This window comes from Antrostomus carolinensis, unplaced genomic scaffold (genome assembly GCF_000700745.2).
Source record: "Antrostomus carolinensis isolate BGI_N321 unplaced genomic scaffold, ASM70074v2 scaffold19224, whole genome shotgun sequence".
NCBI lineage: Eukaryota > Metazoa > Chordata > Aves > Caprimulgiformes > Caprimulgidae > Antrostomus > Antrostomus carolinensis.
The window spans coordinates 27,789-41,551 of NW_010313027.1; the positions used below are offsets into that span (position 1 = coordinate 27,789).

At 37.6% G+C, this 13,763-nt stretch overlaps 1 protein-coding gene across 1 annotated transcript in view; it reads right to left on the reverse strand.

The window, feature by feature from the left end:
- Positions 1 to 7,993, reverse strand: part of ANKRD10 (ankyrin repeat domain 10) — a 32,177-nt gene extending 24,184 nt beyond the window's left edge. The window contains exon 1 of the mRNA XM_010167216.2: positions 7,844 to 7,993. Coding sequence (XP_010165518.2) covers positions 7,844 to 7,984 — 141 coding nt within the window. The 5' untranslated portion in view covers positions 7,985 to 7,993. The remainder of the gene's footprint in view (positions 1 to 7,843) is intronic.
- Positions 7,994 to 13,763: the final 5,770 nt, after the last annotated feature.

Genomic DNA, 13,763 nt, shown 5'->3' on the forward strand with positions numbered 1-13,763 from the left:
CTTTTCTGACCATCTTTATCAATTTACATGCCATTATGGTTAAACAGCACATCAAATCATTTAATCTTTTTGTGTTATGTGCAAATATATTGGGAGCAGTATATTACTTCTCAGGCAACTCTTCTCTACAAACTATCTCCACAGATAACAGGAAGAACCTAAAACAATTTTACAAATGCAACTGGCAAGCAGCAGGTAAATTCCATGCATCATGATCTACAGGCTGCAGATGAAATTCAGTACTTGAAGTTAACTATCAGTATTAAGAACCTCAGAGAAGAAACCGTAATGAAATATGGCTTTGAAGTAGCAAGCAAAAGTTCAGTTACTGCTTTGTTACATGACTGAATTATCAGAGTCCTCAGCACTTTCAATGCACAGCCACTCTTTTCTTCCTTTCTTCCCCATCCTTTTTTTATCTCCAAATTTTTGACAGACTTCACTTGTCTGCTCCACTGGTATTGAACATGTTCTAACTGTATGTGCTTCATTTTTGCTTCCCCATTCCTTTTATTAAAATACCAACATGAGCTATTAAAGTAACACAGCACCTTTACTAGCTTGCCAGTCTTTGTACACAATGGCATCCACACTTCATGCTACTGGTTACGCTTTATCTCTATCCGAAATGTGTATATATTCAAAATATGATCATACAACCATCTTGATAGACAGAAGGTAACGGGTGCTTTAAATTGTCTGCCAAGCTTCTAAGAAGTTAAATCATATCTTCTAGACCATGTAAATATAACTTGAAGATAAATTTTAGATAATGTGTTATATACTCTCTATTTTCTACTTGCCAATTTTATTTCATGGTAAAATGTATGCTACAAATTCACTGAGGGTAAGCCAGCTTTACCTTTACTTAAGACATATATTCAGCCAAACAAGTGAACGACCTAGCACCCCCAGCAGGGAACAATAACGGTACCAGACCAAGTTTATCTTCTTATAAAGGAAGGAAAATTGCTGAGGCTGATATAAAGTTTAGAGACAGAAAAGAGCAGAAAACTCCTTGGAGTCCTTAGTGATTAGAAAAGAGCCACACAGCCCTTCCTATACAATGGCTGTCTGGAGCTGATGAATGAATAGAAGACTGCTTTCAAATGAAGTTTATATTAAATTTCTCCTATTTATAACGTTTCTTGAAATTAGAAGAAGACAGAGGTGTTTAACAGAACACAGTTTTATTGACTATCATACAGGGAAATTAATTTGGCACTAATTTATGCAAGAAGATTTTCCTCACAGTATAATACATTTTTCCATCATAGAAGCTGTCTTCGATTCATCATTTCATTATTGTGTCCTCCCTGCCCTCACCCCCCCCACCCTGGTTAAAGATGTAAAAGTGTGGAAAAGAAGTCATTTGCCTCTTTTGTTCAGCATGAGTCCTTACAATCTCAACCCTAACTTAAAAGATAATAATTCAATATAAAGTTCAGTTTAGGGGAAGTTATCTCAACTACCCATGCATATAATGATGATGACAAAAATCTTTACTAGCCCCATAACCATAGCACGTTGCCCACAGTAAGATCTAGAGAACTGAATTCCAAAGCATTGCTGAGGGGAAATGCTAGAAGGATGAAGACAGACCTTTGCAGAAAGCCTCCTCACCACTGCATTACAAGAATAAGCTAAGCTTATAGCAGCTAACAATCCTGTCACCAACAGTCAGAAAAAGTGTTAGTATCTCGGAAGACAATATATGTCTTGAGAAGGACTTCTTCCAACCACTGGCCCAGAAAAGCGTGAGTCTCTTCTCTACAGCTGAGGAACTGAGGAAATATACGGATTCAGATTTTTATAGTGTTTCTTTTAATTACAGCACCTAAATTTCAGTCATCGCTAACGTTATCTTCTTTTGAAGTTCTCCTATGGGATCAAATCTATTTGCACTGAAATAGTTTTTGAAATAGTTTCCCACTCTACAAAGAGGAAATTCTATCTGGGTTATGAGCTAAACTGAAAGGGGAAAAAAAAAACAAACCTCCCACTGAAAAATGGCTTTAAGCTTACTTATTTTTTAACACATCCAAAATCATGCATACAGAGGAAAATAAAGTACTCAATGAGCCCCAGAACAGTTCTGTTTTGGTTCAACAATTGGAACGGATGGTACAAAACAGAAAAAGCAATATATAACAGAGGCTTTGCCAAGAAGATTCTGAGAAGAGTTCAGGGTCTAGACTGTTAGCACATTTTCATGCATAAGACATCTCTTCCCTATCTCTTTTTTGGCTATGTGGAACAAACTAAGTTATTTTCTTTTGAGAGACTCTACAAATTCCTAATTATCCTTGATAATACCTCATAATCCTTCTAACTGTCCACAGTTCCCATATGTGTTTTAGTCTGATTCTCTTCCTGGAATATTATTACAGAAAGGCTTGTGACATCAGTAACTTGTACTGGCCTTTCCCACCTAGAGGAGAACTTTCCAGGGTCCCATTTACCCTTCCACTGTAACACTGCAACAACAGCCCAAACTTGTCTCACAATCCAGAAGTCACATTGTAAATAAATAAGCAGAAAGACCAATTACATTTTATTAATATAGCATTCAAGATAACAGAAGTTTGACGCTTCTGTGGAAACTGTCTTTTGTGTACAGTGCTCCTGAAGATGTGACAAAGAGTCATAAGGCATCACAGGCACATTTATTTTTTGCAACTCACTGCACTGTCAAACATCTTCCCTTCTTTCCCTTGGAGGAGCATGACTACCCTTTTGCAAAGACAAGGGCAGGCTTCTCTAGCTTAGGGTCATGACTAGATCACCTTTGGCTTCTATTTCATTTTACTGAGTAAGTATCTACGTTCCTTACTCTGTTTTTATTCATGTGGCTAGAGTCTTTTGCTCTTTTGGCTTAAGTTTTCTCAGTAAATCTAGTGCAGCTTGATTAATCAGTTTGCACTTCCTCACTATACTGCTTATCCTCAAAAGGTATTTCCTCTACTGGTTAAATATTTTTCTCAAATTCTCTGCTTATTCCTGGACTTCTTTTAGATGTGGTTATTTTTTCAGTTCAGTCTAAAGTATTTTTTTTTTTATTCTATTTTCCCTCTTTCTGTCTTTTTGGGATCCAAATTTCTGTTGGCTTTAGGATCTTCCTGTTAAACTCAGAGCAAATTTGCCATTTTGTTCTCCAAGTTCCTGGATATGGCTCAGTTAACTTCACTCACCAATCCCTTCACACTCCTTTCATTTAAAAAATAAAAAAAGTTAATATCCACTTCAAAAAAAAAGAAAAAAGAAAGAAAGAAAGAAAAAGCCCCCATGTACATTTACACTGAAAGCTTTTAACAACGTACACAGGCTTTGTCTGGGATAGAGTTAATTTTCTCCATAGTAGCTGGTATGGAGGTACGTTTTGGGTTTGTGACAAAAGCAGCGTTGATAATACAGCACCGATTCAGCTGCCAGTGGGCTAGGTGGTGACACAGTGGCACCGCTGACCCAGACTGACCAGAGGATTATCTGATACCACATGGCATCATTCTCAGCAAGAAAATCTGGCAGGGGTGGAGTTTGCCTGGGGACTGGCTAGGTATCAGTCAGCTAGTGGTGAGCAATTGGGGGATTTTTTTTTTTTTAGTTGTGGTATGGGGTTTAAAAAAAAAAAAAAATTATCATAGCTTGATTTTCTTGGTTTTGCTTTTCTTTTTTACCTATTAAACTGCCTTCATCTCAACTCCCAAGTTTTCTCACTTCTCCCTTCCAGTTCTCTCCCTCAAATCACTGTGGGGGAAATGAGCAAGCAGCTGTGTGGTGCTTGGGTGCCTACCAGGGTTAAACCACAACACTGTGCAATCTCTTGCAAAATGCTTCTAGTATAGATATCTGGTTAAGACACAGAAGCACTATTTTACCTGACAAGAAATATAAACTAACTCCAATCCTTAACTAAACTGACTGAATTTCAAGTTGTATCAGCTGATCACATTTCCAAAAGCTGCTCAGATTTCTTAGACCCAGCACCCTACTCTTTCCAAAGCTAAAAAACAGAAGGTGGAGAATACAGAGTATTTTTTCCACATTCTTTGCTAAAAACGCTTTCAATTAATGATGGTTTCTCCTTCCGAATTTTCAGTACAGATGAGAACGGCTGGAATATTTTTACCTGGATTCAGTCCAAACTGTTGTTTAAAATACAAAACTGTAACATACCAGAGGCATGAGTGTTTTCTTCCTCCCAACCAAGGATAAGTCAGTGTGTTTACAGTTCTAGCTAGCAGGGGTAGTCTAAGCTGCCTAAATCTATCTGCCATCACTGCCACATGATAACTGGCTGAATGAAAAGTTTGTATCACCTGTAAGTATACAGTATTTCTTATCCTTTCTTTAATAAAGGACACACAAAACTCTTTTTTGGCCAATCAACATCAGCAACATACAATATAAATGTTTAATAGGCTCAGGCTAGAGGGAAATTATATTTAAATGAAGTAACAGGCTTTTTAATCAAAAAGTACTCATTATTATCTGTTGTTAATAAGCAAACCAGCACAGAATCAATCTGCGTTGTGACAAGGATAAAACATCAGGAAAAAAAAAAATCCCAGGGAAAGCAGCAGTATAATTGCTTTGCACTCTTACAGTGAGCTAGAGCAGGCAGGTGGCCAAGTGCAGGTCTCAACTCATATTAAGAACTATTAGCAGGCACTGCCCACCAAAGAAAAAAAGTAAATAGCAGGACTTTCTCTTGAGTCCACTGCTGGGTAAAAACAGGCAGACAGATCATTGCTTGGCACTTCAGCTTTCTCCTGTGAATTTTTATGGTGATCCTCAGGGGGAAGAGCTGCCCACTGCTCATAAAGAGAGACAGATGGTTCTAGCCAGCACATACAGTTATCTAAGAGGGCTGGGCATCACAGGATATACTCACAGAATTTATTTAGGGAGGAAGGTACAGTTGGGACAAGCAGTTTTCAGCGTTTGTCCTCCATTGCTGCTGCCTGAGAAGTGTCCTGGGCAACTGTCACCAGCACTGAGACAACGCATGTTCAAGTTTTCCTAAACTTCAGGGCAGGCAGCATGGGCTACAATACAATACCTCAGGGCAGATATGAGAAAGCGTGCATGCAAATTCTACTGAGTACCGGAGGTTTACGTTAAGACTGAGAGATTCGAGTGGATTCCTTTTCAGAAGCTATCCTTTTCTTTTTCCAGAGGTGATGGGTTAGTCTGTAGACAATGACCAGGAGTCACTTTGGAAGGAAAGTTTTACTAGTTTAAATATCAAGTATTCCCAGATCTTTCTCAGCATGTGTTTTGTATCCAGTGTCCATGGAACACTTGTCCTCACACAAGCATTAGCCAGTGACTATGTCTGTTTGAAGTACAGCATCAGTCAGCGAGCTGGAAGGAATAAACAAAATACACATCAGGAAATAGTGCTCCAAAAGCTCAAAAGTGTGGGTGGAAGCCCTAGATGATCACCTGAAAGTGCTTGGAAGTTAAATAAGGAATCAAGATCATTTATTAAGCAGTGCAAATCAAACAAGAGCAGCAGAATTTGACTGCAGTTCAATAAACAGCTGGAAGGAACTGGGGAGAGCAAAGCATGCACTATGCTTTCCACAGCCATGTATGAAACATTCCATATATCCGTGGGATGAGTTTGTTGCTCTAAGTACCACCAAGTTACACTGTCTAGCTTTCAGTGCTTGTGAAATCAGTGTGACTGACCAGTTGCACCCTAACAAAGAACTTAAGAGACTTAAGTTTCTATTACCATCTTAATTAACCAGAGCTATCTTGGTATGTTACCATCAAACCAAATCTAAAATACTTCTTATATTAATGTTTAGTGGGGGCAAAAATAAGTTATTATATTTAAGTGTAACTTGAGCCTACCACTAACAACATACAAGGCTTCCACAACGTCAGCTCTCAGTACCATCTGTATTACTGTCCTTTGCCCCTCAGTATCTAAATCTGCCCTTGGAATTCTATAGGATACTACTGCCACTATCTGCTTGAAAACTTGAAAAGCACAGTACTCTTCCTCCTGTGCAGGACCACAGATCTATTATTTGGATTTGCTCTGGTGAAAGGCCGTCAATTTATAAAGACTCTCAAGTCACTGGCTAGTGTTTTGTGACTTCTTTAAGATGGACTGAGCTTCCTGCCTACCTTTAACTGCATATGTCCTGGTTTTACTGCCGTCTGCCTTCCTTTAGTCATCTGCATGTTGCCCTCAGCCCATGGAAAGATCTCTCTGTGCTCTTCTCCTCTTCTTTTGGGGGCTAGCTGCTACTTTCTTCTTTGCTGTAACCTCACTCACTATCTGAGATTTTCCCCCCCCCCATCACATTCCAGGACAGCAAGCTGGCTCTTCATTTCAACCTCACTGGTCAGTTCTTCTCTTTATCCTCATAGCTGGAAACTTTCATTCTTCTCATTCATTCATTTTCATTCATTCTTCTCTTCTCATTTAGCAGATATTTGTACATCTTTATTCTGTGCACACCATGTTTCCTCTCTAATCACCATTTCTTTACATTCTTACCTGGTCTCCAGATGCATTTACAGTTCTTGTATTTTCTCTTCTGAAGATTCTACCACTATGCAGCAATAACTTATTGCATAAGTTACTTTTGTCAGGTATCAGGGAGAAGATGCGATCTATAGCCTCTGAATCCAGTCACCTTCATTGTTTCTACAATTCTCCTGGTGTCTCACAGCTGTTCTCAATGCACCAGCCTTCTTTTCTGAAAACTCAACACAAACTTCCCCATTTCTTATTTTTGCATAGCTTTAAAAAAAAAAAGAACCAAACTCTAGAAATGCAAGTGTTCAAGTTCTTCAGCAGACTTAGCTTAACTCTACTGCACATAAACACAGTCTGGTCACTAAATATTCTAATAAAAGTATGATTCAGGATTTAACAGACCAGACATTTTACAGATGCTGTGGTATACTACAGCTTTTAGTAAATACATATGCTGTAGCATTAATTACTCTTCCATAATATTATAAGTAATAATTTTGAGTACTGTTGTAAAGGCACACATTATGTATGCCCAGCATACACAATAGATCCATTCAGTACTGCAAACATTTTCTCCAAAAGCCCGATAGTTTTAAGGACTCGATTCTGTTACTTTACCAGAGTACAGAAGTCCTTTACAGGAATTTTCGCTATATTAACCCACTCTCTGCTACCAAATAAATCATTATCCATACTCACAGTAAAAGTAATGGAAAATTATTTTAAAATATATATATCTATGTAAAAAAATCATCCATTAATTTTTTGTTAGTAAACTATCTGTTTCTGATCTATTTGTAGGAAGTATTTGCAGGCTTTGGAAATAATCTAAAAAGGAAAACAGTATGAAACCAGGTGCACCCTTAAAATAAACCATGGAAGACCTTACTGGTTAGATGCATCACTAAATCACAAAGTACCACAAAGGTCTCATGGTTCTGTAGGTAATGGTGAATTTTTCAATTCTTCATATATTTAATAAGATGTTCCTCACTAGTCTTTTTTCTGTCCCCTAAAGAGGCATTATGATATCAGAGTACTTGCTAATGCTGCCAACACCAGAGCAGCATACCATTTTGTTCAAGTACCAAGATGTCAGTTCCTAAAAGAAATGTTCTCCAAATCTTTAGTGGCTTAAAGGACATTTATTAGTCCTATCTCTGCTACAAGGAAAAAGGTCTATAACTGATAACTACGTAATCTGACTTCAGTTGATTTAAAAAAAAAAAAAAAAAAAAAAAGTATCTGTATGTGAATGTAAGGATCATACATGTAGTAAAAAGGGACCAAGACACTCCTTCCAAAACTATATGCAAACATGAAATATGTACGAATCCATACCTGTTTGTTTATGTTGGCCCCCACTTGAATCAACCAATTCAGGCACTGTGGATGTCCTCCAAAAGCAGCAATGTGGGCTGGTGTTTGAGCAAAACGTGTTGTACTGGCATTTACAGAAGCTCCAGCTCTTACTAACTGCATTAGGCACTCCAGCTTTAAAGACATGAGAGAATAAAACCAAAAATGTTACACAGATGTGCTATGACAACTAAATAAATACATAAAACCTAGAAAAGCTTAACTTACTAGCAAAACTATGTTGCCACAAAACAAGAGAGAATATGAACATTAGGATTTTCCCCCTCATCTGGCCATACCAGAAAAGTACTTAATTCTCACCCTCAAAACTGAATTCTAGCATTTCATTCTGGGATGGCGAAAAAATAAATACCTCAGAGATGACTACAAGAGCTATTTGGTTCACTTTTGTTAAGAAGAAAAAGAGATCTGATTGAGCAAAGCTGCAAACATGGTACTAAACAGTCATTATTAATGGTTGCCAAAACAAGAGTGTTGTTAGGGGATACACAGATGTATTCTCAGAAGAGTTTAGAGGAAAGTAAATCAGAAAAAACACAAGATGAAGTTTATTTAATGTTTTGCTAAAGTGACAGAAACAGATTACTAATGAAAACTAATACTGTTAATACTATGCTACATCTCTAAAAGGAATGATTTTCACTGCTTTCCTGTTATTACAGCTGAAGAGCTGTTAAAAACAAAAATAGGCTGAATGTCTGTGGCAAAAACCAAAGAAGAAAAATCTTTCTTTTAAAAAAATTGCAGTATTCTGCCATACTACACTCTGACTTTTATTTTCCCATCATACTAATCAGAAGTGTCAGATATCCAGCTACTATTTTTAAATGTTCATAACACCAGTTTTGCAGAAGCTAAGCAAACCACTGCCACGATGACCTCAACTTTTAAAAATAGTAAAAAAAAAAAAAAAAAAAAAAAGCTCCTTTCCCATCACACACTAACATTGTCTTTTTGTTGATAGTAAAAGGAATGCACTATGCTAAAATAAACAGTTTAGTCTAGGTTTCCATTTACTGTGGTTAGAAAAGGAACACCACTGCACACATGGACAGCAAAACAAAAAAAACCACCACACTGACTCAGGTTCATATAAAACAAAAATCTACTGGTCTGTCTCTCACAGTTAAATAAAACGTTTTAATATTCCACAGCTATGGAATAATCTTTTCATAAAGGAACAATTAAAAAGCATCAGAAAGTCAGCTGGCAGCTTGACTACAGGTAGAAGCATAAACATCACAATTCCAACATTCTTCTCTACTGCTGTATTGTCACTCTCTTTTTTTTTTAACCTGTAAATTAATTATTTTGATGAATTACATAAATGAGATAAGAGTACTAACCACTGTAGTTAAGTATTTCACATCAGTTTTGCAGCTATATTGTGAACTTCAACTGCTTCTTCCCCTATATGGTTCCAACAAACACGTAAGAAACCTACCCTTTGGGATATAGAAAATTACTTTTTTGAACTGTCATGGATTTGACACTAGACATAAACGTACCATTAACTCACCTAATTACCTGAAGTAAAGGTGTAAGGATGAGGGTAACTGAAATACTGCTGTACTAATGGATCTACCTCCATAAACCTCAACATTACCAAAGAAAAATCACCTTTTCAAAGGCAAACAAGTACTTTTAATTAAAAAAAAAATTCACATCAAAAAACTGGTGTAAGAAAATTTATCATCCTAATGCTAGACTACCCAAATATATTTTGTATTTGTTAATGCAGACTTTCCTTGGTGTTCACATGCTAGCACCCCTAATATTGCTGTTATCTCTTCGTAATTATTAATAATTGTAACACTGTCAGTATTAATACGCTACGTGATGAATAAAATCACTCCAGCTATACCAAGAAGTTCCTCTACTATAACTGTAAACAAAAACACAAGATCAGCCAGTTTTTAAAACAATAGACTTTTAATAGAATTAATTTGAGAACACTTTCTGACAAGAATTACAACTTCAGGAAAGAATAGTATTTCCTGCACAGAAACTGGGCTGAAAGAATTTCCACAATTAGACAGATGTTATAGTCTGTCAATTGAGAAGGGACAAATACTGGAACTGGTTCACTAGCATCATCTTGCACTGTTTAAATTTGCTTTATAAGATGGCTACATGTCATGATTATCTATACAACTTTGTGTTTAAATTGGGGTTTTTTTTTCCTTGCATGTGGTTTTGGTTTTCTTTGGATTTTGTTTGTTTGTTTCATTATCTCTTACAGTGTTTTACCAATGAAGAGAACATTTCACCCCTAAAAGCTGAAGCATGGGTCTTCTACATCATGGCTGTCAGAAAAACCTGCTTCTTCCATCATTACAGAAGACTGAGGTAAATTACTTCTGTGGACAGGAAAAGGCAACATAACAAAAAATGTTATTTATGCTTGAGATCAGGACACACAGGTCTGCTTTCATTAAATAACCTTTCAGAAGATATTTTCCACTGTATTGTTATACCTAAAGCAGAGTTAAACTGATTAATGAGGAAGACAGACAGGTCTCCACGGAGGCCACAACACTGGCAAAGCACCAAGGAAGAGACAGGCATTTTTATCTGCACTACGTTTGTTCCAAAAGAAACAGAATGTACTTACTACTGTTTTGCTTCCTATAATGTAAACAGTCAAATGGCAAAAATAAAAGTAGGAGAAGAGTACAAGCAAACAGATGTGGTCAGAGAAAATAAAAATATACGTGCAAGTGGTTAAAAAGAAAAATGAAATTAAGATTAGCATAAGATGACTTCATTTTTTAATGCAAGCCCTTTATTTTCTACCTCTCTGGCAGCTTTTTAGATTGTTAACAATTTTGCATTATGACCCATCTTCTCAGAAATCTACAGAATGCCAGGGTAATTCAGAGCACTGTATAATTAACTCTAATTGGAATACAGCAACTCTAATGGGAAATAATTTACATCTCAGAGTATGAGCACTTCTCTGCAGCCAGGAAATATCCTGAAAGTGCAGACTCTGCCACAGATACTCAGCACAGCACGTAAATTTGGACTTGCTACTACCTCTAAAAGGAGGTCCATACTATCATTAAAACTCCAGATATTATAACCAGCGTTTCTTGTAGTAGTATCTATCATTTTCAGCTGACCTTGCTAGTATTTTATTTATTACTTGCAAGCTGTACCACTATGTTTCAGAATAAGCTATTAAGAAATACTGTGTTTTCATTTTTAGTCTTAAGACTAATACCACTTTTCTTGGTGTTAGTATTCTGTCAGTATCCTGTCCCCACCCCCCAAAAGCTCTCTTTCTTCTTTACATACCCACTTCTAACAGAACCTGACTGCTGCTGCTACCTCCTGACTGCAGCACATCTACAGCAGCGTGCAAGGATGTAGTTCTATGCAGCTCTATTCTACAGTTACGTTGTACTGTCCTTTGATACAACTGGGGCTTTCTTCTACCTTCAAACTGTGCAACAAGTAAAGGGAAAGAATCTCTGTACTGCTGAAGTTCACCAACCCTAGACTGGTGCTGTGTGTGCATGCACACGCCTCTGCACATGTATGAGCTGCTTTAGATTTCACTGCTTGCAAATTGTCCCACAAGGACTTATTCCAGAAAGGAACTAATTCAGTTTCGTCTTTTCAGCCTCCTACAGAGCTGCAGTTAGAACCAACACATGTCTGGAGGACCATGCTGCTAAACAGCCCTGTATCAGAAGGAGAGTCATGAAGTTCTGTCAGCATTTAATTTCTTTCAGGAAAAGAAAAACAAACGAGTGAAAATCCCACAAAATCTAGAAAAACAAAGAAGAAGAAATGAGTCTTGTTCAGTAACTACTCATTAACATTTCAGACATTAACATTTTAAAACTCTGATACTTTGTGAAATAGAAGAATTCTCCATTTTAAGTTTTGATAAATCTGAATTTGGAAGAAAACATAAATAAGAACATCAGACATGCATATGAATGTCCACTAAGAGCAGCTATTGTTTCACTGCTGGCAACCCTCTATAAACTGGTGAAAGGTAAAGGCACAACTACACCACACAAACCCAAAGTCAGTCGAGTTTGGGATCCAATTACATTACTGTAACTTTTTCAAGTGTGTTGTGTAGTCTCTGGCTCAGAGAAAGGAATGCTACCTAGCAAGACAATGAAACATGCAGATAACTTCCATAAAATGAAATTTCCCAGACCTTGTCACAGGCTTTTAGGAAAGAATATACATGCAAAGCTGTACAAAACCCACGTATACCCTACATTATCTTGGCAAGTCTCATTTCACTTGCCAGATTTTCCCCCCTCATATGCAACAACAACAAAAACACGTATCAAATTTTGCTGATACCTAAGAATGAACTTGGCAAATATAAACACAATATCTTGCAGACTGACTTGTTGCCTTTGTTAGCTGTTTCTGCAAGAGTCTCTTCAACAGGAACTAGAACATACACAAAACCTCGCATAACCTAGGATGGCTCGTAGGAAGCTGAAGATGCTTAAAGGAAAAAAACAAACCAACACACACACTTCCAAGACAAAAGCAAGACTACCACAAGCACTTACCGAAGATAAATTCTTATGAGATGGAAAAAGGAAACAGAAGACTGTAACATCAAATTAGTATCTTCACAGTTTCTATGAGCACACTTCATGATAAAATTTAAGGCACTCCACTTTTGTTTGGAGCGTACAAGTGTAGAAGATAAGGTTGCTTTAGATTTTGGGTTCTGTGGGTTCGACAGGGGTTTTTTGTTGGCTTTGCTTTGGGTTGTTTTTTGTTGGTTTTTTTCCCCAGACTGAAGAACTACTTAGCCATGTTTATAAAATGTTTCTCAAACCAGCACTGCACCTAAGATCACTTAGCATGGAGAAACAATCTCTTAATGTACTTTTATAAACCATGACAACTGCCCAAGTACATTAATTTTCCTCCTCTGGCACACAATCAATAAACAAACTGAAATACACTGGAAATGGGACGGAGGACAAGAACAAAAGCCCCTCAAAATCCAAAACCAGACAGATCAATGAGGGGGGAAAAAAACAAAACAAAACAAAAGAACAACCCACCAAAGCCCAACTCTCTAGGCTGGAATTCTGCAGAGGCTGAATTGCATTCAATTCATTGCACTGGAAACAGAATGCAATTCATTGCATTGAAAACAGAAAAAAACCCTACATAAAAATCAAGAAATTAATATACCATTCATCTTAAGACTTGAAATTAAAGATAAGTCAGAGAAGAAAGGCACTTAAAAAATGTCTAGGTGGAGTTTTTTTCCCATCTGTTCATTTTCTAAATAACTATAAATTCCCATTTTTGAGTTTGTCATTCCCAACAAAGGAGATTATAAACACGTTTATTCTGAAAACAGTGCTAGAATTCTTATATAGCATGGCCTCATATAGCATGGCTTCAAACACCACCCATCAGCTTAGAAAGATCACTGTATTCTTTCCATACTTCAGGCTCAAAAGCAACCTAAGGCAGAGGTCTCAGGAAGAGAACAGAACAGACTAGTTCAGTTGGAAAGGGCCTATGACGATCATCTAGCCCAACTGCTTGACCAGCTCAGGGCTGACCAAAAGCTAAAGCACGTTGTTAAGGGCCTTGTCCAAACGCCTCTTCAACACTGACAGGCTTGGGACACCGACAACCCCTCTGGGAAGCCTGTTCCAGTGTTTGACCACCCTCTCCGTAAAGAAATGCTTCCCAATGTCCAGCCTGAGCCTCCCCTGGCACGGCTCTGAACCAGAGCGCAGCTACTTCTTCTGTTTCCATCTGCTCCGCATCGCAACGACGCCAACACAGTCAATTCCACCCATGCTCGGATCTGCGCGGGTACAAACCGCAGCTGATTTTCCACCCCGAAGGCAGCAGCCGAGCGCTTTAC